General features: G+C 42.5%; 1 protein-coding gene across 3 annotated transcripts; it reads left to right on the top strand.

The window, feature by feature from the left end:
* Positions 1-5,217: 5,217 nt before the first annotated feature.
* Positions 5,218-23,630, top strand: mafgb (v-maf avian musculoaponeurotic fibrosarcoma oncogene homolog Gb). 3 transcript variants are annotated; one of them, XM_041934150.1, is made up of 3 exons: positions 5,218-5,383; positions 17,847-17,912; positions 18,001-23,630. In XM_041934150.1, exons 2-3 carry the CDS (start codon positions 17,877-17,879, stop codon positions 18,484-18,486), a joined length of 522 nt encoding a protein of 173 aa, XP_041790084.1. In that variant the 5' UTR covers positions 5,218-5,383; positions 17,847-17,876; the 3' UTR covers positions 18,487-23,630. The 3 variants fall into 3 exon arrangements, with proteins under 3 accessions (XP_041790084.1, XP_041790086.1, XP_041790083.1); XM_041934152.1 differs by lacking the exon at positions 5,218-5,383 and adding an exon at positions 5,944-6,063; XM_041934149.1 differs by lacking the exon at positions 5,218-5,383 and adding an exon at positions 17,544-17,676.
* The last annotated feature ends 893 nt before the right edge of the window (positions 23,631-24,523 follow it).

Here is a 24,523-nt window from a genome sequence, read left to right as displayed (position 1 = left end):
GCGTCCTATGACCCATTTGTACATCATGGAAGATCAAATTATCCTCTTCACACCATTGCCAGTTGAGAGTGACTTCAAGTGAACCCTGGACTAACATCAGATGTAACTGCACCACCTCACTTGTTGGTAAATGGCCTTAGCTGTAGTGCTGCAGTTACACGTGTCACTCACCTGTCATCCAACACTCGCCCCATGTCTTATTTTGTCTCCTCTGGTATGTCATTGCCTGTTGAGTCTCTTTCCAGTCAGGTTCCTCTTCTCCCAGAATCTGTACATGTGAACATGTGGGGTCATGGATGTATCTGCAAATCCAGCCTTTAACTCTACAGCAGTACCCATACCACAGAGTAAAAATACTCCAAATACTCCAGAACTATTGTTAAGTACTGCTGAAAGTGTCAAAAGTAAAAGCACCCACTCTACGGCAATGTGTCCCCTGTGACAGATATAATTGTATACAAGCCCGTTGACAGGGGGGGACAACCAGGTATGTTGTCCCGGGCCTCTGGACCATAGGGGCCCCTGAATGACCCTAAATTTATTTTACTTTACATTCACATTTTTCTTTAATTAAATCATTGCCCAATGAATTAAATATTGTTTTCTACTCAACATATACTTAAAAACTTCAACATATTAAATATTTCAAATATATATATTTTCCTTTTTTTTGCACAACACCCCTACCCCCCCGTCTTAGCAGAGAATGGTTTGACCCCGCTCTGGCGCACTTAAGGAGGGAGGGGAGGGGGGTGCTGGGGGGGGCCCTATGATGGTCTCTTGTCCCTGGGCCCCAGCAAGTCTGGTGACAGCCCTGATTGTACATGACATTATTGGATGGTTAATACTGTTTTGACAGTCTGTTAAAAAAATGTAACATTTAATTGTTTCCGGTGGTTGAGGTGAAATTTAAACTAGTTTGTATGCAATTTGGTCATCCAGTGGGTCTCAAACAAGGGGTCAGAGACCTCCTGATGGTCACAAGATAAACCTGGGGGTCTGTGGGATGATTCATGGGAGAGGACAGAAAGGAAAAACAAAGTTCTTCTACACAAATTTGTATCCTTTTTGGGCCTCAAAGAGTTAATTAAGTGAAACCATCTGAGAAGTTTGGATGGGATATCAAGCTTTAGTGAAAGCCAGACAGATTAGGAGCCACTGGTTTAGTATTTGCATACATGCATTGTGTTGTATCATCATAGTAGGTTTTTTTTTTTTATGCCAAATCGTAACCAGTGCCTACAGCTGTCAGATAAGTAGAACTCAGTCGAAGTATATAGTATCAGAAAATAGAAACAAGTCAAGTATAATACAAGTACCTCAATATTGTGCCTCAGAATACTCCACTGAAGAACAATACTGAGGTACTTACTTGTATTTTGAGTAAATGTTACTTTCTACCACTGGGTGCTGCAAGCTTAGAAACTAAATATCAATGAGTTCTGAATTAGTGTGATAGAGGACAGCAGCGTAGTTACATTTGGGGATGCCGTGAGATTGCAGTAGCTACAGCAGACCTGAAGTCTGAAGTACTTTATAGATATTTGGGCCCATTCCTGCACTCCTGGCTGCTGCATTTTGGATTAACAGATGCCACTTTGTGTCAGAATGAGATAGGCCTGCGGGTCTATTCAGGCAATACACAGGTGCATAATGGTGAAGTAAAACCGATGGAAGAAAAGTGATGGCTTGTGAAGAGACATGTCCTCATTATAATTGAACAATTTGTAGCTGCTGTAGGATTAGTTTATTTTCCTTAAACTAATACACACACCAGTGTCCCTTGATTAAATTGCAGGCCCGTATGCTCTTAGGGCACTCGGGCTGTTTATTTGTGCGTGCAATGGTTTTTCCTCCGCTGCTGAAGTGTCTTGGTAATCCCCCTTTTATACCAAAAGGTTATTCTCTGCTTGCTCCTGCCTCTGTCCGTTAAGATTAGCCAGACTTCCATTTGCCTCTCATTATTAGACTTGTGTTACCTTTCGTCGGTCGGGCAGCTTTGAACACCTCTCTTCCACCTGAGGTGAAGAGGATGTGCTCTGTGTCAATCATCTCGACACCGGCAGAAGGTCTAAGATGGCAGTTCAATGGCAGATAATCCTGAGTGGAAAGTTTGGACTGTGTGTATGTGTGGGAGTATATGTGTGTGTGTTTGCTCCACCCCAGCATGGGATTTCTATCCACAGGTAGGCCAGATGCTACCTGTCATCTCCATTCAATCAATGTAATCACTGACCTTTGCAGGAACATGGTTGTTTGCATATCGTATCAAGGCCAGGGGGAGTGCCAGGGAGCAACACGAGTGAGTGGATGGAAGAGCTTTTTCTTTCTTTCTCGTTATCACCACCAACAAACATCCACCAAATCCTCTGTATAATTAAAAACTCAGACAGATGAGCTAAGAAAGAAGCATATGTGGGCAGTCAGTCTTCCGTGTTTCACTGTTTGTACGCCACTGTGTGTGTTTGTTGTCTGTGTGTGTGTGTGAGCGAGAGAGAGACACCCGTGCACAAGTGTGATCTCCGGGCTGATACAGTATCAGCTCGGTGCAGCTGTCTGGTGAAACGGTCGTGGAAAGAGGAAGCTGTGACAGTTGCCACACACTCAGTGAATCTGCAGTATGGGCTTCCCCCTCGTACCAACTTGCAACGTACGAGTGCAGAGAATTCCTGCAGAGATGATGCACCTTTGGTGTACTGATGCTTATCCGGAGATCAGACAGACACAGAGGTGTGTGGGAGTGGCTGAATATTATCTGTCTCCTGTGCAGTGGTGGAACAAATATTCAGGTCTTCTACTCACATAAAGGCTGCAATGCATGTTTGTAAAGGTACTCCATTACAAGTGCTTTTGGAATGTTACATAAGTAAAAGTACAGACGTATCATCAGCATCATTTACAATATTCAAGTATAGATAGATAGATAGATAGATATACTTTATTTATCCCAAGCTGGGAAATTGCAGTGCAGCAGCAGCATTACACACAGTGAAATAAGTGAAAATAAGACTATAAAGAACAAACTATACATAATAAAATATAAAAATAGCGAGCAGTAAAAAGATTATATACATAACAATAAAATAGCCAAATAGTAAACAGTAGTAAAAGTATTGCACAAAAAAGAATATCAAATGCAAAATGAAAATCAACATAAGAATATCAAAAGCAAATGGCAGTGAAAATAAAGTGTACCGTGACTGTAAGAACAAACTATATATAATAAAATATCGAAATAGCAAGCAGTAAAAAATTATATACATAATAATAAAATATCAAAAGCAAACAGTAGTGGTAAGAAGTATTGTATTATTATTATTAGATTTATCAAAAGTAAAAGTAATCATTTAACAGAATCGCCTATTCACAAGTGTATAATTGATTAAATATTATATTACTGGATTATTTTTAATGATGCGGTAACATAAAAGCAGCATTTTACTGTTGTTTCCAGTTGAGGTGAACTTCTTTATACTGCTGTTGGGCAGTTTCATTTGTAAAAAAAAAAAAAAAAGAAATGTGTTTGGATAAAATCCTCGAGCTATCCTCAAATTCTACAAATTAACATGTTTAATGTAGTTGAGTTAAAATACAATATTGTCATTTGAAATGTAGTGAAGTAAAAATGTGGCATAAAATGGAAGTACTCAGCTCAAAATCATCAAAAGTATCTAATAATCTTATTTTAATGCAGTACTTAACACAGTGCTAAACTTACTGAGTGCTTTCCAGCACTGCCTCTGTGTGTCTGACAGATAATCATTAGTAAATGTGGTAAAACCACAGTGTAGAAATACTCTGTGACCAGTTAAAGCTCTGCAAGTAAAAGTGCAGATTTTGCAGAATGATTCATTTCAGATTAAAATAATAGTAGATGATGTTTTTTTCTGCATTAAGCATCACTTTCATGTTTCAGGTGAAGGTGGGAATAGCTACTTTATGTACTATTGTGCATCTTAATTTATAAATATTCATCATCATGATATTCTTTATCAATAATCTGAGTCTCCAAAGTCACTCAATACTACAGCTGTCAGATAAATGTAAAAAGTACCATAACCACTCTGAAATGTAGTGGAGCATAAATTAGCATATAATGGAAATAGTCAAAGTGTGATGCTGGGCTGCTGGCTTCATTCATCAGCAGTGTGGACATGGGTGTCATCTTCCTCTCTTATCAAGTCTTCACTGATAAAACGTCTGGAGCTCCTTTGGTAGAGAAATTGCAAAAATTGCTTTTTGAGATGCTTTGAAAAATTGCTAAAAGATCCTGAAAACGCAATTTTAAACCTCACCTAGCAATGACTTAACAGACTTTATGATTACATTTGGGCTAAATGGAGTTATTACTTAAACTGCCTGTTTTTTATACAGTGTGAAGCATTATCTGGAACAAGGCTGCTAATAATGGTTGAGTGCTTTCCTGTCTTGTATTGAAAATCATTAGCTCCTCAGAAATGGAAATAAGATATTGATAAACTGCTGTACGCAAGCCTTAATAGTTGTAGGCCATGATCAGCTTCCAGAGGTTTATAGCACTCTTTGTTTTCTTCATTCTTTCACTTCTGAATTAAAAACAGATTGGAAAAGTGGGTTTTAAAGTTGTCATGTAACCAAGCAGACATTTAAAACTGGAGGCGGCTGCAAAATTCGAACAACAAAAAACAGATATTAATCCTATGAAAGAGATATTAATCCCCTGGTGTCATGCTGTTGAATGTAAAACTGCTGCCACGTATAAAAAAATTAGAAAAATAGAAAAATTTCATGTACATTTGGTACAGCGTATTTATTTCTGTGTTACTTTTTCCAAAAATGTTGTTTTCTCTGTTTTGCCACTTTCAAATAGTATGTAGCCCAAATTTAAAACTGTAATGTTTTTGTCATGAAATCTTCAGCTCTGCTGTCATATATAACTTAAAAATGCCTGAACTCCCTGACGTGCTGATGGTAATCAATAAGAATGACAGCATCAGATGTTTTTATTCCCTCACTCTGTGCTATTGTTGGAGCCAATCAGTGCTTCAAATGTGAGCTCTAAGTTTAGACATTTGCATGGAGGAGGGGCTGTCCTGTCACACGCTCACTGTTGTTACGACAGTCCATCACACAGTAGTAGTGTCTCATGTCTCTTTAAATGTGGGTTGCGTTGATCCTTCATGAATGAAACCATGTGATCCAAACATCATTTGACGTCTGGCGCCTCCGACCAAAGACTAAAACAAGCGAGGAAGGAGTGGATATATCTAGAGAGCCGTGAGAAGGCGTGAGAGGAAAAAAAAAACATTTCTCCAACTGTCTCTCTCCACACCGGGCCGACCGACCATCGGCGAACCCCAACCTTAGAAGGTGCGGTGGGCGAACGGCGCCGGTTTGACTTCTGGTGAGTCAGGTTTATCGAAATCAACCCTGAAATTCCTCAAAAAGTGCTGAATGTAGAGGTGTTGTTTTGCTGAGTGTGCACGGTGACCGCCGCTGCCATGCCGCTACAGTGCGGACGCGCGTATGTCGACGCTTGTCCCGGCGAGCGCTGCCGCCGCGCTGTCCTGTTCCGCCGGACTCACGGCAACGCGGCTGCCGTTTAAAGGGCAGCAGGCTGGTAGTGCTGAATCATCACGATCCAGTCGTCATCCGGACTCATACGTGCTGTTCCGTGACCGGCTCGGTCGCCCGACCGACCAACCGGCTCTTTCATAATAACGCAGACAAAGGGGGTGTACGGGGCGCCTGTCAAGCTTAAAAAAAGAAGCCATGTGTCGGAATTAGAGGACCGTGCGGGGAGTTCGAGAGCAGGTCGGCTTTCTGTGCCGCTGGTATGGACGGGGATTCCCTTGTGTTGTGACTACTAAATAGCTATATATTTAGAAAGTAAGGCGAGCTACGGGAAAAGCACTAACGTAGACTAACTCAGGACGGCGGAAAACCCGATAACAACACTTAACCTCCACGTTAGCTTCCCCGACCGTCCTCTCGCTGCGGGGTGCCGAAGCGGCAGCGGCGGACACGGACAGGAAGCCACCCGCTGTCGCTTCACAAACCGGCTAGTCTGTTGCCCCTTCGCAGGTAAGATGGCCAGTCAGATGTTCGGCTCTGAATTGTGCCGGGCTTTTATTTTGTTGTTTTTTTGCCGACGCTTTCGCTGACTCTTGAGGTAACATTTTGTCCGCTCGCCGCTTGCTCAGTTGACATAAGTGGAACATAACGGATAAAAGCCGCGGCGACAACAATAAACAAGCCGCAGCTGTCACCGCGGTGTGTTTAACTGTCAAACGTCCAGCGGCTAGCCGGAGAGTCGTGTATCCTAGCTGTTAGTGAGAGGGCAGCGGTGACTCTGCTGGCGCGACTGTTTTGACATTTGCTTTGTGTCAGACGCTGTTCTTCCGACAGGCCTTCAGCTCATGTGTGTGTTAACACTGGCTGATAAATTGTACAGTTAAGTGACTTGCGCTGCCCGTTTTAAACGGACAGAAACGGTCTATTTCCCGGCGTGCCCGGTTGCACACCGGCTGGGCTCGCGGCAGAGATGCTGATTCATCACAACGTTGTTATTTCTCAACGTTTGCGCGAGCAGAGCGGAGGCATGAGGGAGCCATGGCAACATGGCACCGGCGGCAGGCGGGCGGACAAAGGTCTGGCGCGAGGGAAGGAAGAGCTCGGTACATTATGGGGGGCTTGGCTCTGAAATAAATAGGCTCGGTCTTTTATTGGATGTTGACGTCTTTTGGGGGATAATTAGAGCTCATGTGGGCTGAGGAATAGGTGTTTTTAAAGGACGTTGGTGCTAAATTTATCCATTTTGTTAGTGAGGCTTGTTTATTCAACAGATTGAAACACATATCCAGTGAAAGTGTATTTAAAGCAAATAGGAGGAATGTGCACACAGACATGACTAATATCATTCTGTAAATTATTTAGTTGCTTAACCTGTTTTTTGCTTTTTGGTGATGGCTTGAATAAAGCATTTTCCATGTCCCAAGCAGTCGACCAGTGATACTTGATGCCTTGCAGTGACCTCACTCTTTTTGTGAGATGCTTGTCTGAAAGGCTACAAATCCGACATTAGCCTCATGTGTAAATATCATGAAATATATTTGGACAAAAACAAATTGAAGCAGAAGGAGAGGACACATCTTAATGGCAGTTACTGTTTAGCATTGATTGCTGATAAACCCTCACAGACACTTGTACTAAAAAAAGAAAGCACCTCAGTGAACTGTAATGCGTTGCAATGGAATATCCTCTGATTGATCTCTTCTAGATGGGCCATTATCTGCTGCCTGGTCCCAACCTATGAGCGTTGCAACTCCTAAACACTGAAGAGTAATAGGGAGGCTCTGTGGGCTCAAGAAAAACAGAAACTTCACCCCCTAATGACTCCATATCAGCAGCTTTAGTTAGAGTCAGCACTCTGCGGAGTGTATCAAAAGTATGTAGTAAGCAAGTTGGCAAGTACTGTAATAGAGGGTCATAATGATGAAACAGTTGTATCAGTATTAGAGAGAAGAGCCCCCCTAACCCCCCTTACTCTCTCTCTCTCTCTTTCTCTCTCTCTCTCACACACACACACTTTTCCCATTTACTTTTCTCATTGCATGTACATGCACACACACTTACACACAACCAAGGGGCTAAACTTTTTATACTTGGTATCAGTATTTAATCAGTGCTTGAAGTGCATTTCTCTGTCAAGTGCTTTCCCCATCCTTCCCTGGTGTTCACGGTAATTGAACGCTGACCAATGCTTATGTGTGCAACTTTGCTGATGGTGGCGGAGCGGCAAGGCGCGCGGAGCAAGAGGGATGAAGGAAGAGGGAGGAAGAATGAGAGATGGGATTTGCGGAGAGATTGAGAACAAGGACCTTTTTGTCTTCAAGGCATTCCCCTGAAAATGCTGAGGCGAAGCAAATGCGCTCTCGCTTGACAGATGGCGTTTTCACTTGTTACTTACCACAGCTAGTTTCTTTGCCTTGTCGTGCGCATGTGTGTGTATGTGCGCGTGTGTGCATGTGAGAGAGCGTGTGAAGAGAGCAGGAGATATAATAAAAAGCCTATAAGATGCTAAGATCTCGTCGCTCTAGGGGCCGTGTGTGTGTGTGTGTGTGAGAGCACCAAGGTTAAAAACAGTGTGAATATGTGTGTGAGAGTTCCTAGCTGCACTTGCAAGAAGTAGCAGGAAGATGTAGCAATGGGAAGTGTTTTTACTATCAGTTGGCCATTACAACATTTTGCACTTGTCAGTTGGTTCCGTTCCACCTTTAACAATGTCTGACCTGCCGCTTCTCTCTTTGGCAGGAAGTCCAGAGTAATGAGCGTAACATCTCTCTTTTACCACATCTGAGGAATGTGCTTGTGTGTCAGTGATCATATAAACCTGTTTGGTGCACGGGGGTCAAGTTGATGTAACACTGTGTAAAACCTCCTCTTGGTGTGTGAAGAAGGACGGATGGGACGGGAGCTTCTGTCCAGTCCTCTGGAAGGAAGAGATGCACTCATGTTGAGATCTGAAACTACTGATTGATTAATTGATTAGTCAATTATTCCGCAAAACATTTGAGAACTTTTTTCATAGCAAAAATGCAAGGAAATCACTGGTCCAGCTTTTCAAATGCGAATATTTTCATTTTTTACTCTCTTAAGACAATAAACTGAATGTCTCTGGATTTTAGATGCTTTGAATGTGTCAGCAATGGCTTTAGGACATTGTGATGGACATTTTCCACTTATGTTTTTGGCATTTTGGCTAATCAGTAATGCAATGAAATAATCATTAGTTGCAACTACTCATGTTATTTATGAGTATTTTCTTTAAAAACTTTGTCTGGTTTATGATTTAATTTGGAAGCAAACTGATTATCATTTTCATTATCGAGTAACCTGCTGATTATTTTTTCAATTCATCGTTTATTGTATGAAACGTCAGTCCAAAATGTCCATCACTGAAGGCGATGACTTCACATGTCTTGCTTTGTTTGACCAAAAGTCCAAAAATATCCTGTTTACAATAATATATAACATAGAAAAGCAGCGAATCCTCTCATCTGAGATGCTGGAATCAGAGCATTGGATTATTTTTCTGTCAGTCAATTAATCGACTTTTCGTTTCAGCTCTAGTTTTATTAGACGTTTACAAGTGGTGCAAACTTGTTGTAAAATAGCACAGCCTTGTCATAAATGTCACCCTTGTGATGCCAGTATGGATGAGTATCGTCAGTGCCAATAATATACCTATACTAGTACTAAACAATATTTTTATTTGATAGCTTACTGAAAGTGATTTACTGGTAATCTACTAGTGTTTTTTTCTGCAGACCTTCCCTTTTTCCTGTTAACAAAACAACGTAAACATCTAAAATACATTAGTGTTGCCTTAGCACAGAGCAGCCGTACAAGAACTTTGCCTGAATGAAACAGTCTAAAATAAGGGAAGTCACCTAGGAAATATCTAATTAAAGAATAATATATAATAATAATAATAAATAGAATTCAGAACCAACTTCTGCTACGTGACAGTGCTACGGACACACTGAGGTTGGGACCAACTTGGTTACCCAGCTTTAACTGTCAGCAAGGTGTTCACTCCAGTCTGTAATATTGAGGTGGGGGCTTATTGCAGGGCTACGGGACTGGATTGCACTAGATTGCGCAGGTGTTCACAATATTGTGTCCACCTCCTGTGTATGTGTTTGTTTGTGTATGCATGTGAGAGAGAGTTTTGGTGTTTGTGGAGATAATTTCAAAGTAGCGCCGACATGTTTATGATCTTGTTTACTACTGGGATCCATTTCAGAAAAGTCTTGTTATGCTTGCAAATTTCTGCGAGTGAGAGAGAAGTAAAACGAGAGAAGTAAAAGCAGGAATAAAAGACGGAATTGGAGAGTGGGTGAGGGAGAGAAGCAGAGAGAAAGGGAAGCAGTGGGGCAGATCAATAGTTGAGTGTTTTTTCTCCACAGTAATGATGAAATATGGTGTAAGCAGATCTGGTGCATAATCATTGCTGTGCTCCACTGTTTTTCCTGCTTCCGTGTGAGTGCGCTGCTTGTCCTTGTGTTCTTTTGACTTTGTGTGTATGTTTCTGTGTGTATGTGTGTCAAATGCGCCCGACCTCCACAAGTGTCTTTACTCCTTATTTACATAACCTCCCTGAGAACCAAAAAAATGTATGAAATCAAGATAAATCCCATTGCAACACGCACAAGAAGTCAGAAGGATAAGAAATGGAAAGCAAGTTAAAATTCAGTTGAAGCGGCTGAACTTACCGATCAAACCTCCTGTCCTGAAATGGTTGTGGTGTGTTCAAACAACAATACAAAGCGGATTCTCTGTGTTAGTAATCACTCTGTGATCAGCACTCTTTGAGTCCAGTTCTCATATTGTCCCTCCTGAGGACCTCTGGGTTTATTTTGGAGCTTTTTCAGACAGCTCCAGTTGAAGGAGGCTACTCATTCCCACACACACACACACACACAAATAGACATACACACACACACACTTCATATTGCAAAGCAGTAGTTTTGTTTTGCATGCAGCGTTGAGATATTGAGAATGTAGCAGTGGAGATGCAAGGCTGTGGTAACAAGAGTATCCGTACCAGCGGTTGTCTACCAGTTGCATCATCTCTATGCGCCAAATTGCCGCATTTTCTAACTGCAGTGTGACGATCCCAGAATTGTATGACGGTATGAATTTCTGAACCTCTTAAATAAAAAAATAAAATAAAAAACACAGTGTGGATCAATGCCAAGGAGCAAAGAGAGGGAACAAAGATATGTGTGTGCCTCAAATGTGGCGCCGACTCTTTGCCTTCACCTGTGGCACTGAATTATTCCCATGCAGCTACAGTCCTCCACAGGGGATTAATTTCCCTGTTCTCATTGAAGCCTAGTTTGGAAACTCCTCATCAGAGCTGTTCTCAAACAAAATAATATGGAGTCAGGTTTAACTTTCCAGCCATTTTGAACTATGCCTGTTGATCTTCTCTGGATGAGGATTCTTTTTACTTTTCTAAAATTGACAACTCAGATATGGCAGGAGCCTTTTTATTCTCCCTCTCCACCTGTTTGACCTTTGTTGTCAAAGCTGTTGTCTCTCTCCCTGATTTACTGGCTGCCTCTTCACTCTCAGTCTGCCCAATAATGTTGAAAATACCCCTCCAAAATCCATTGATTCCATTTGATTAATCTGTCAACTAATTCTCTTATTTAACCCATAAGTCTTTTTGTCTACGAAGTGTCAGAAAATACTGAAAAATATCTTGTTTTGTCCAACCAACTGTCTAAAACCCAATGAGGAAAACCTGATTTTATGATGTAGAAAATGAGTTTCCTTTTGATTTCTATTTGGAAACTGCGCAATATATTATCAAGATAAAAACAGAAATACATTTGGATGATGCACAAACACTAAGTTGGCTGTTCACATGCGAAACACTGAAGTCAGCCGGTTTCTTCGAGGGAGCCTTGGGGATGAGGAAAAAGCCTTTTATCAGGATAAACTTTAGGTTCTTAACATTTCTTTCTTCTTGTTTTAATCTGGTTTTAATCATTTCTTTCTTCTGGTTTTGTGATCCTCTCGGGGATGAACTAATGTTTGGCATGAGGCGGAGAGAAAAAACTTACTGTAAGGAGGAAGAGAGACGTTACTAAAGTAGACTGTGGACATGCTCACATGCTATTGTCCTGTGTGTGTGGGGAGGGGGGGGTATGGGAGACAAACAGGACACAGAGCTACAGGAAAAGGAGAACCAGGAGAAGAAGATGGCCAGGGGAAAGAATCGGCCTACTCACGGCACCGGAGATGTAGGCGGTCATGGCGGTAGCCCCAGCCGCTCTTCACCAGCCAAGTCGCAGGACATTGGGGGCATAAATATGTTTACACAATCACATTGTGAGGACTCGGCTTTCTTATTGGAACAAAATACAGGTCTCCATAAATAAAAATCATTACATTTTAGCGTGAAGACTTTGGTCAAGTTTAGGGTAAGGGTTAGGGTTAGGTGTGTGTGTGTTCTTATCTGGTCTTGAAGAAGTTTCTGATGATTTTTTCTCATTAAATGTGACTGTGAATGCATCACCGCTTTGCTGCTGCATGAAACTTTCCTCTTTGTCTCTCGTTAGAATTGCTAGTACAAGCGTCTAACATGTCGTTTAACTTATCGACGACTCCCTCCCAGCCCTCTGTTTGTTATCCATGCACAAAGACTCGACCAATTTAACCTACGGAACACGCTTTCTCTCCTCTTGAAAAAAAAGAAGCACTTATGAGAAAAAAAAGAAGGAGCCAGCGCTCAATTGCCTGACAGTGCAGTTTTTTTGCTTGTGTTGGGAAATTTGTCATCACACTCCGACTTACTACCTGGAATGGGAAAAACGTGTCGACGCCAGGACTTTTTCTCGCCTTTAATAACACACTTGCACAAACACTGTCTCACGCACACTTAACCAGCCCACACACACACACACACACACACACACACACACACACACACACACACACACACACACACACACACACACACACAAAGCCTTTTTGAACTCTCAGAAAAGTGTGAAAGTGATCATCCTTCTCTCTCCATATATTATAATATGTATATGAGGGGCCAGACTCTTGCTCCTGTGCAGGTCTTCTTCACTTTCCTCCTCTGCTCCCCTCTCTGTCTGTGTTATCATGCTTATTTCACGCTCTGCATACCTCCCAGTTAATAGCTTCCTGCTCCTTCTCCACACACACACATATGCCTCAAACCGGTGTCTTTTCTCCCCCTCTGTCTTCAGTTCCTCACCCTGTCTCCACGGCCCTGTATCGCCGCTGTGAGCCTGCCCCCTCTCTATACACAGGTTGCCGTTATCGCAGATCTGATTCCTAATTCTCAATTAGCCTCCACACAGTGCTCGTCGTTAATTATTTACCAACTCCCTCAACACCCTCGGCCCACGCTAGATCAATGAGCGCGAGCACTGCTCCCTCTTTCTTTAAAAACGGCAAGGTGGCGAGAGTTTCGTGGCGCTCTGAGGTTTCAATTCACGCTCCCTGCACTTTTGCTCTCTTTATGTCTTTCCATCGTGTCCTCTCTGTGTCTTACAGTGTGTCTTCACTGCCTCACTCGCCATCCTTTGTGTTCTCCGTTATTGCTCAGAGAGTTGCCTGAGGGAGGAGGCGCAGTTAAGGCAGTTGTTATGTTGGGATTATTCAATAAAGACAGACTGCATCACAAACGGCTTGTGACTCTTACAATCTATTCTTGATCATTCTCTATATGCTAGCTTGTTTATGCTCGCGTACACCCACACACACCAGCCCCCAGGTCGTTTTTGAAGCGCTTAATCTGGCTATTTATTTTCCTCTGTGTGTTTGTGTGTCTGTGCAGCATGCCACCAGCTTTTAAGTAGGAAGTCTCTTTCTAAGAAATTCCTCTCTGTGCGGCGGTAGTGGCTGGAGCAAAAGGTTCTCTCAAACAAGATTAATTAGAGCTCTGTCTGAAGCCAGCTACACACACACACACACACACACACACACACACAAACATACATCGTCCTGCTTGTCTGCACTACATGAAGAGAAAAGAGTTGTGCTGCATGTCCTGTGCTGTTTCTTGTACTCTTTAATCTGTCTTTATAAGCCCCATGATCACTGTGTTCACCTTCTGCTACACTATTACTCTCGTTTTCATCCTTTCTCCAGGACTTGATTTGTCAACAAGACAGGATGAGAGGCTTTTTTCTGTGTGTGTGTGTGTGTGTGTGTGCGTGCGTGCGTGCGTGCGTGTCAGACAGAGAGCAGAAGGTCTGGGGAGAGAGAGATGGTCAGCAATAGTTTCATTGCACTGGATCAGCTTCAGAACTTTTGTAATTGGAGGTTTTAGTCGTGGTCGTTGCTGAGTTCACGTTTTTTTTCTACCACAATCCCCCCTCCATCCATTCCTCTCTCTCTCTCTCTCTCTCTCTCTCTCTCTCTCTCTCTCTCTCTCTCTCTCCCCCACACCCACCCCTCCGCACCCAACAGCTAAGCTCTTACAAATGTGTTGAGGATGCATTTTCACCCAAACGCTTTCCCACCCCCTCTTCTTTCCTCCTTCTCTGCCCCCCGTCCTGTTCCTCCTCATCGGTGTTCCTCCCTCCATCCCCACTTCTGCTCACCCCCCACCCCACTCACTTGCCTCTCTCTTTTTCCTCTCTTCTTTCTCCCTTGTCATTTGCAACCCCCACCTCGTCCTCCCTCCATACTCAGCATTTTTCTCGGTTGTGGGTGTGATGTCTCTGCTGTAACGCTAATCAGCTCTGGAGACGTCAGCATTCTTTTGGCCCTCCTTCACCCCCCCCCCCCCCCCCCCCCCTTCCACCTTTTCTTACCTAGTCTGTCTTCACCTTGCTTTCCTACCAAATCCTCGCCCTCTTTTATCCTCACTGTCTTATCTTTTCTTCTCCTCTAACTGTATTTTGCTCCACCACGTCTCACCTCTTCTTCCATCCCTGTCCCCCATGTCCCGTCCTCTGTGTGTGTGTGCGTGTGTGTGTGTCTGTGTGTTGTCTCTCCACTGTAACCGTAAGCAGCTCTGCTCTTGAGTTGTCAGCGTTCTTTTGGTTGCTCCATAAAAATACAGCCTGCCACAGCAAAAAAGCTGTCTGTTGTAGCAACAGTGACTGTGGCATTGACCACACTGCAGCGACCACCCCACAAGCATTAAGGGAAGGACACCTCCGGCACCTTCTGTGTGTGTGTCTGGGTACGTACGCCCAAGATGAATGCCGATGCCTTTGCTCAGCAGGTGATCTTTAACCCAGGTGACTTACACATGGCCTGAACACATACACACACACACACACACACACACACACACAAACACAAACCAGCTTAATACAGTTTAATGCTGTGGTGCAGGTCAAGTTTGTTGTTGTCTAACCTTGATGAAATAGGCCCCAACTTAATGTGCTGTCCTGCTCCCCAAGTGTCCACTACTAACACCACTAATACCACTACCCCAGCTATAAATTTGAAAAGTCCTCTATTACAGTAAACTTATATTCTTTTATATAATAATATCTTAAAACAAGCAAGTTGGGACCCCACTGGGGAGTTGAGTTGGATGTTATTCACCACACCATTTTATACAATTATTCGCTTAATTAAAACACTTATTGGGAGACTTTTTTGCCTTTATTGGACAGGGGCTAGTATATAGACAGACGAGAAACGGGGAAATAGTGAGAGTGGTATGAAAGGCAACAACCATCCCAAACTGGAACATAGACATTGGGGTCATGTGTCCTAACCATTCGCCTACAAGGACCTGATAATTTGCAGATTAATAGATAATAAAGATAGTCATTGGTTGTAGCCGTGGCAAAAATATCTTTTTCATCAGTATAACTTAGTTGATCAGATTAATCAGTTGCTGTTCATTTTTGTTTATAGACAAATCTGGCACATTTTGGATTCTTCAAATTTCTTATCTTTGCTGAACAAATGCACAAACCACAGACAGTGATGAATGAGTATTACAGCAAAGGACATGCCATTCAAAGGAAGCCAAAATATTTGAAAATAAGACCTGCACTAAGATCTGCAAAAACTAAAAATGTCTACACAGGGAATATTTGCAGTTGCTTTTATCTAAGACACAAAAAAATCCCTCACATCTTAATTTAGTGTTGTCAAGTAAGGAATAAAACCTCTGACCCATGCATGGACAGTATTATCAATTTCCACATGCATCAAGCATTGTTTAGCACTTGAAACATAACTACACTGGCCCGCTTGTGTACTTGCAGTCGACCGTTTTACATGTGTGTTTTATTGTGCCCTACTGGCATGGCGGCAGGGGAATGTGTGTGTGTGTGAGTGTATGTGCTCGTGGGCATGCTTTTTGTTTGTATGTAGATGTGGTTGGGGGGAAGGGGTTTTGGGTTTTGGGCACAGGGGAAATAAACCAGTGCCTGGCAGGAAAACAGCCTCCTTTTTGCCCTCTCTGTTTTCCCTCCTCCCCCCGCTCTTCACCGCCCCCACCCCCAACAGCCGCCCTCAGTCTTCTTGTCTTTGATTCATCTATTGTGCAATGATGCACCTCCAGCTGTGGGAGGCTGCATCCCAACAAAACGCAGGAAAGATATTTGTTTGAGTAGAGGCTCTGAATATACACAGCTGATTGAAAGAGAATTTGTAATTGACTGACCCTAACCCCCTGAATGAAGCAGAGCTGTTGCTCCATCAAAGTATATCATTGCTTTTTTTCTCATATTCTTCATCATTTCATTGAATTTTTGAGTGCCGAGTAGCTGTGCGTGTCATGTGCGCCGTGTGCATGCACGTTTACGTGTATGTGCTTGTAGCGTACGCTTTTCTTTGATCTACAGCTATTTTTAACTGTAGGTTTTTTGGCAGCGCTCGCACAAACACTTGCGCACCCTCGCAGACAGACAGGCAGAGGTGCATTGTGGGGGAGGCTTACTGGCACACTCAGTGCTAGGCCTTTTCACAGAAAAGAATAAGAATGAAGCGAGAACAGACGCGTTGCCTCATGTCACTTAAATGTCATCAACAAGGAGCTTTAAAAATTACACAACTTGTGAATGACTGAGGAAATACAACTCGCCTCCAAATCTACTTCTTACTTTTTTAAACTGGCTCTGGTGTGAAATATAGGAGAGTAGAAATACATACAGGAAGACAGCAGGCTGTCTTTAATCGGCAAGTTGGTTTGACTGAACTTCAGATTCAGGAGTATCTGGTGTGGCGACAACTGCATGTCACTGTCCATTGGACAGCCAATCACACAAAAGTATGCCCCTATAGTCTTTCTTTAGACTGCAGCTGATTTCTGGACAAACCCTCACCTTTCAAAGAAGGACTTGGAGGGTTGTAAGGTGTGTAAAACCAGAGATGGTGGGGGGATTCGTGAAAAGTGACTGTGAGCAGAAATTTGCGCGGCAGGAGAGGGAGCGAGGCAGAGAGAGAGAGAGAGAGAGAGAGAATCTGCTGAGTCATCATGACTGGTCTCATGATGATCGCTCAGCAGCAGCAACAATAGCCGCACTTTATCGAACGCACACACATACAGACACACAGACACACACACAGGTCTGAGAGATGAGAGCCAGACCAACGCACCATACAAAGCATCTCATTGAGAGCTTGTGGAGATGCTCGTCTGTGGAGCTGTGCGCTCTAAGGGCTGATCTCATCTTTTGCACTTCCAGGCTCCCTCTTTGTTGACTTCTGATTCACACTGTTTTGTGTCCATCCTTTTGTCTCTTGATTCCACTTGGCTACAAAAGCTTATACATCATTTGATTTGGTTTGCCTTATCTGCTTTTCTACTTCTCTCCAGTCTCTGTGCTACAGCCTGGGGTAAGGTGTGTGTTTGTGTGTGTGTGTTTGTGTGTGGTCGGGCTCTAACAGTTGGTTTTCCCCTGGAGTCCTTCCCACAAATTTTTACCACTTCCTCTTGTTTCACATTCATTTCATTCCTATTGGCCTGAACCCAACCAATAAGAGTTTAACAACACAAAGGTAGTGGGCACTGTCAGTGTAACCACCAGGAAGCAGGAAGTCAGGGAAATTCTAAGAAAAGTTTGTTTGTCACTTTCACTCATGCACTGTGACACAGATGCATAATACTTGAACATGCTCACACAACAGTGCTCCAGCAGTAGATTTGCATTCGGTGTGTCTTCACTGGCCCAGGTGGGTATTGACACACAGTATGTTTTTATTGATCTAAAGGGGAAGCGTTACTGTTCCTTAACACAATGATGGTCTTTTTTAATGCTGTTACTTTGTTAACTGGCTTTCCACAGAACTTCGGCCATCTTTTATGATCAGTCTTTCCTCATGCCTCTCTTGTGTCTCCGCAGGTCTGTTCAGAAGAGCAAGGCTCTTGTGGCATGACGACGACAAACAAAGGAAATAAAGCCTTGAAGGTAGGCGAGAGCACGTTTTACTCTGAATTCTCTGTATTTGGTAGGTTCTGTCTCTGCCTCACATCCTTCCTCCTGCTGTTTCATCCAGGTGAAGCGCGAGCCGGGGGAGAATGGCACCAGCCTCACAGACGAGGAGCTGGTGACCATGTCAGTGCGGGAGCTGAACCAGCACCTCCGAGGGCTCTCTAAAGAGGAGATCCTGCAGCTGAAGCAACGGCGGCGTACCTTGAAGAACCGGGGCTACGCCGCCAGCTGCCGGGTGAAGCGAGTTACCCAGAAGGAGGAGCTGGAGAAGCAGAAGGCCCAGCTGCAGCAGGAGGTGGACAAACTGGCCAATGAGAATGCTTCGATGCGCGTTGAGCTGGATGCTCTGAGGTCTAAGTACGAGGCGTTACAGACGTTCGCCAGGACCGTGGCACGGAGCCCCAATGTCGGGGTTGGGGTTCGGGGTGGAGGGGGAGGAGGAGGGGGAGGGGTGCCATCGTCAGTCATTGGTCCACTCATACCGGGGAAGGTGGCAACAGCGACGAGCGTGATCACAATAGTGAAGTCAAAAACAGATGCACGGTCTTGAGGGAGGGAAAGATAGTTGAGGGTGGAGTTCAGCTGCAGCAGAGTAATTCCCCTTCTCTGCCGGCCACCTCTCCTCCACCTGCACTGACTTCAAACAGCTGGGCAGTCTTGATCGCATCGCCTCAGCGTGTTCCCGTCACCTGTCTCTCAGACCAGTGCAGGTGTAGGAAAGCATGGAAGCAGAGGAACCACTGAGACCATAAAAAAGGTAGCCCTTGGTCAGCGCATGAACATTTAGCACAGGAGAGATTCACAGGGTTCCTACGGTCACAAACAATTTGAGATTAGTTTTATCCCAGGCCATGGAGAAAAAAAATCCCCATAACAGAAATGCCCAAAACACTCTGGAAAAATCATGCAATATCTTTCAGTTGCCATTTACATCAGTGAGGTGTTCAGTGTGGAGTTTTGCTGCTGGTAGATCTCTAGATATCTGTGAGTGCATAATAGTCCCGTCACACATTTCCACACTAGATTTAAAGTGGTATCTTGCCTGAACCAAGATGTATTAGAATCAGAAAGATGGTATTACTGTATTAGTACGGTAAAGTCATTGGATTACATTGACACAGACAGTGTTGGGTCCCTGAGTTCCAAAAAGAATACACAAGATTTCTTGTGAGCTGCACAGAAGTCCCATCTCGCTCCACCCAGCCAAGAACTTTTTCAGAAAAGTACTATAGAAAATATATATTACACAATGGTGGTAACTGTATTTCTACTGTTTTGTACTGTGTTGTCATTCACATGAGGTCCAAAGTGTATTCTCTGTGTGTCGATTGTTATATATCAGGAATTCTGTGAAATTCTGTGGCGCGTGTTTGTTTTGGTATTGCTATATTTAGTTAGCTGTACTTTTTCTACGGTCTCTTCACTTTCTATGTCCAGCTCTCTCTCTCTACCTGTTCTTTCTGTGTCCTTCCATTTTTCAATTCCAACTGGTTTCCAGTTATCACAGGTAGTACTTCCTGGATCCGATAGAAAGAGGGGCAGCAATTGATAATTCCCAACAAAATACAAAACAAAACAAAAAAACAAACACACCAGGCCATAGAGGAAAGAAGGTAAAGATACCGAAAGCCGCTGACCTTATCTCAGTTTGTAAGATTTTTCAGGGAAATGGTAGTATGAACGGCAGAGCTGACGAGATAAAGTCATCTGTTTGAATTCCTCTCAAAATACATTGACGATAATTGGAAGGGCAAGTGCCTTGGTCTCCTACTGATATGCATCACGAAGAAGTCAAGAGGACGTGAAGAACTGTGGAGATTCATTGCGGGTGTTTGCTTATACCTGTGCTCAATGGGATACACTGACCAATCAGGAATCAGGTTGTGGCAGCATTTAACCCTCGCTGTGCATTGTTATATGAGCTGTGTAGTGCCCATCAGGATTAATAATACTAATAACACCCATTTATGTGACTTGCCGGTTCTTTTACTTAAAGGAAAAAAACAAACAAAAGGAGTCTGCAGAACAGGAGCCTGTATTCATCCCAGTTTTCTTTGCACAGAATATGCTTTTTGGAAAGGTAATGTCCACATATCTGTCTTATGTTAACTCCTTGGTTCACATGTTTTAGAATTTGATTGGTTACTGACTCAGAAATCTAGGTTATTACACCTACAGCAAAATGTCTCCAAATCAAAGTGGTTTATTTGCCCTTCCTCTTGCTTCCAACCACAAAGCTCACTGTGCGAGTGCAGACGTGATTACTGACAGCGCAGTCAGCTCGCAGCGATATGTCTCTGAACCTCCAGTCACACAAATGGGATGTCATTTCACATGAGTTTTACCATAAAAGTAGTCTTATGTGGTGTTCTATACTCAAAGAATATTTGTCTATGTATGGTAGAGTCTGGAATTTTATAAAGACAATTATCTTTGCATTGTTTGTAACGACATGTAAAAAAAAAAAAAAAAAAAGGAAAAAAAGGTATAACAAAGTCTGTTTGATATACAGTATCTCTCTATTTTGCAATTGTACCAAAAGTGGCTTAACTACTGAATAGCTTTGTTTTTCTCTAGTGACTAGGCACGTGTGTGTAACCGTGAACTAGCGTGTGGTGTGTGCTGTGTAGGTATGTGACGAGGTAACTATAACGTTCACTATTTCATGGATATGACTTTGATCATTGTTTAATTTCAGGCCGAAGCGGGTGATGACACTGTGGGTAACTGCACTCTTCCTCTAATCATCAAATCTTTGTCCTCCCGGCCCCGTCACTCAGCTCCAGCACTGCAGACAGTCTTATTTGCACTCATGATTTGTACGTTGTACTTTCTTTGGCAGACCCATTTTCCGTATTTCTGAACAGGCCTCTGTGGCTTTGTTTTGGTCCGCGCAAGCGCTCAAAGCTCATCATTGCAGATAACATGCCAGATGAGACGAGGTGTTACGGTTAAACCTCACAAGCTTCATGATATTGGGCGTTCAGGTCATCAGGCGAGGTAACGGAGATGTGAAAGCTACAAAGGGCCTCCATGGCTGCACCACCCCTATTCCTTATTATTATGTTATTTTTGTAGCGTGCAATGAAGGTATTTGTTTTTGCTGTGTGCATTTTATATTGTTATGTATATATGATATTGTTCCTGTTTTGTTTTTGAACTGTCCTTTAAGTGTCAGGAAAGTGAAGCAAATTTGTTTATGTATTTGGTGTTTTAAGAAGTGAAAACCCGTATTTGCTATTTAATGGTTTGTCTGTCAGAGTTAGGTTTACCTTATAATGTACAATTGCCTCAAACAGTTTTTTTTAGGGAAGGAAAATCTGATTTGAATTGAGTCATTTCCTGAAAAGGAAACAATTTACGAGGATAAAAAAAAAAAATAAACGGTACATACATGCAGCCTGTCACCTGAACCGCTACTTTTCCACTGTGAAGACGAGGAGGTTAGCGAGCCTACTGCTATGCAGTTATTAGGACAAGCAAGGCATGAAAGCAAAGGCATTGGAAGGGTTTGAGGTTTTAAAATATTATTTCTCTATTATCTATTTTACGCTGATAACCATTCGCACATTCAGTCAACTGTGAAATCAGAGAGCAACAAATGTCAAATGAAAATGTCTGATACATTACCACAAGACTCCGTGGTATTCAGCTACAAGCAAGTATTAGGTGTCACACTCAGTATATTTATACTCCATATTTTAAAAACCATGTCCTGTTTTGTTTGGTCAGAATTATCTGACTTTCCACTGCTTTTTGTTTTTGCATATATATTCTCTCCTCTGTCATTGTGTTGCTTCCCGTCTGTCTTTACATTTGCTTTTTGAATGGTGTTTTCTGCTGGCAAGTCCTGTGTTGTGTGTGTGTGAGTGTGTGTGTGTGTGTGTGGTTACGGTGGAATAAAATGAGAAGAAACGCACGAATCCTGCTAAGATGAGGTTGCGTCAAGTTGAAGAAAAATTTGAAGCTTCTCAGTGCTTGTCAAAATGTCCGTGCTGTATGTGCCACTGTCAGACAATGTGTCTCCACCTAGTCTGTATTGATGCTCCTCTCGTTTATAAATGATGCATAGTGTGTAAACGTGTTAACATGGTGGCTTCTGTCTTAATAGACCTCTCTAATTATGCAAAGTGTGTAGGGCAAACTTAGACCTCCTACCACACAGGAGCGGTGATGCTATCGTAGCCGTTGTGTCAACTTGTCTGTTTTATAATTGCAGGTACAGCGTGATGTGACGCCGTTTAAGAGCTTATATACATAGTGTTCAGCAGTTTGTACTTGATTATAAATGCCAGCGCCAGTTTGTCTGTCTTTGTTCAAATCAGACTGTTTTTTCAATGTCGCTTAACAAATAACTGTGAAAGCATGAAATCAAATATGTTTTACCCATTTCCAATTGAGAAAAAGACTGAATGCAAAATATACTGTAGCTGTCACGCAGAGCCTGCTGTTGAACTGAACAATATGACTTTTATCCTCCTGACTTCGTGAATATTTTGTGGTTGTAGTAGAGTCTGGGCGTTAAGTCCCTAAACAGAACCATCACACTTTCACTCAGCAGACATGATCAGCTGACAACAGTGACCTTTAGTGGTTATCAGACAGGGCAGCTGAGGGGCTTTTCATAACAGAGTTTAAGAGCTCGTAAGACACGCTGACCTTATTTTCCGCTGCCTGTACAAGGGTCATGCCCTCCTTATGAAAAGACATTTCATCACAAGCAACTGCTCCTAAACCACAGCTATAAATATTTTACAAAGGCAGGAAGGAGTGGTGGAGATGCATCTGATAAAACTCTTAACCATGTCCCACTCCACGTATCATATCCCCTTTTTACAATGTGTCAGCGAGTTAGCTCAGCAGGCTTCCAGGCCCTTCTTCATCACATCCGCCTCTTTTCCAAGATGCAAATCATTAACTCCTTATCTCGCTGCTCGGTCAGTCCGCGTGTGTCGTCACTCAGTTGTTTTCCTGTCGAGTGAATCACGCCACCGCACTCTAAAAGCCCTTTCACCCACCTCCAATCCCGATCGATGAGAGTAAATGAACCAAGGATTGCTTTGATCGTTTGTTTCATGTTTTCGTCAATAACAATGTTTGCTTTGCCTCCGAAGTTACCTTCCCTCTGCTGCTCGCTCTGACTCTCAGTTGTTCAGCCTCTAACATAACATTCTTACGCAGGTTTAGCTATCACATCACACTTATTTCGATTTTTTGACCATTTTTTCCCCCCATCAAACCACACGTGTCTGCTGGTGAGCGTTCGGCCAGGTTACTCATGGGAACTGGGATAACGTTGTGTTTCTAAAAGTATATAATGGTCAGTTTAAAGCTATAGAAAAGTAGTGAGTTTGTGTGAATATGGCATAGCCTATTCAGAAAAGCCCTTGTACTAGAAGATTCTGTGTTTTGTAATATTTCTGTATGGGGTGTAATAAATTATTCTATGACTGTACTTTCTATGGGAAAATACTTAAAACGTGACAGTCTTTGTAAGTATTTATCTTCAACTAAATTATTGTACTTTTTTTGCAATTTGTAGATACGTAAGTGATGATGACAAGGTATTGGTAATCATGAAATTAACTGTTTCATCATCGGTCTGAAGCATCTTTTAATTTATTGATGTATATACTGTATGTTTGTTGATAAACAGCTTACTTTATTTTGTATATGACCAATAAACATGTTTTGAAATGGAACAGGTTTTTTGTCTCATGCAATTGAAGAATATATTAATATTATATAGGAATAATAGTTTTTAACATGTAAGGGTTTTTTTTGCCAAACATTAAATATTAATACTAGAATATTAATTTTAATTATTTGAAGAGAGAGAGACATCATACCCATATTGTGTTATTTTTATACAGTGTTGCTGTACAGTATGGGGGAGTATATACAGTAGATCTACTCTATATACTCCCCTACAGATCTACAGTAGATACATGTGCAACATCTACACACTAAGTGTAGATGTTGCACATGTATCCTGTTCACTAAACATACCTTCAGTCATACTTTGAATGAAAGAAACAACTGTACCCCCCAGATAAGACTTTCACATTCAAATAATCGACAGTCATTGAGCAAACTGTCCTCCTTCCTATGCATGAAAATATAAAGAATGACTCATTTAGCACTGGCACGCATTTCACAGCCACAATAGCACAAATATCTTTTTTTGCAATCTTCTGTTTGTTCTATTTGCTCCTGTTCTATTAAAAGAAAAAAGGTCGAATACTGAATCGACAGGACATGTTTAAATATAACATTATATAAGAAAATGACTTGTAAATATGTGTCTCGGTTTCGAAGAAAGACACCATATAGATGTTTTTCACAGCAGGGATTGTTAATTGCTACACTGAACTGCAGTAGTGGCTGGAACATAGAGGCATCGTTAATGTGACTGGTGTCGCGTGTGCTCTACCTGCTGTGAAAGGGTCTTTTGGGATGTACTGACTCATTTCAAACATACACGCATGTTTGAAGCCTTCACTGCAAGCTTTTGTTTGAAGTGAAAGTCAGAGATGAGCAAAGCTAATCTTTGTTGCTGTGCATCAGGAGCCAGTCAGTCATCACAA

This window comes from Chelmon rostratus, chromosome 3 (assembly GCF_017976325.1).
Source record: "Chelmon rostratus isolate fCheRos1 chromosome 3, fCheRos1.pri, whole genome shotgun sequence".
In the NCBI taxonomy this organism is placed as follows: Eukaryota; Metazoa; Chordata; class Actinopteri; order Chaetodontiformes; family Chaetodontidae; genus Chelmon; species Chelmon rostratus.
Note: the sequence above shows the minus strand (reverse complement) of the source record. Positions and strands in the feature narration are given on the sequence as shown.

Bases quoted from the DNA above. Each gene is read 5' to 3' on its own strand.
- mafgb (XM_041934149.1), top strand. From the start codon at position 17,617: ATGCTCACACAACAGTGCTCCAGCAGTAGATTTGCATTCGGTGTGTCT. The intron at 17,677-17,846 runs GTGGGTATTGAC...GTGTCTCCGCAG, and splicing joins GTGTGTCTTCACTGGCCCAG to GTCTGTTCAGAAGAGCAAGG. The intron at 17,913-18,000 runs GTAGGCGAGAGC...TGTTTCATCCAG, and splicing joins AAGGAAATAAAGCCTTGAAG to GTGAAGCGCGAGCCGGGGGA.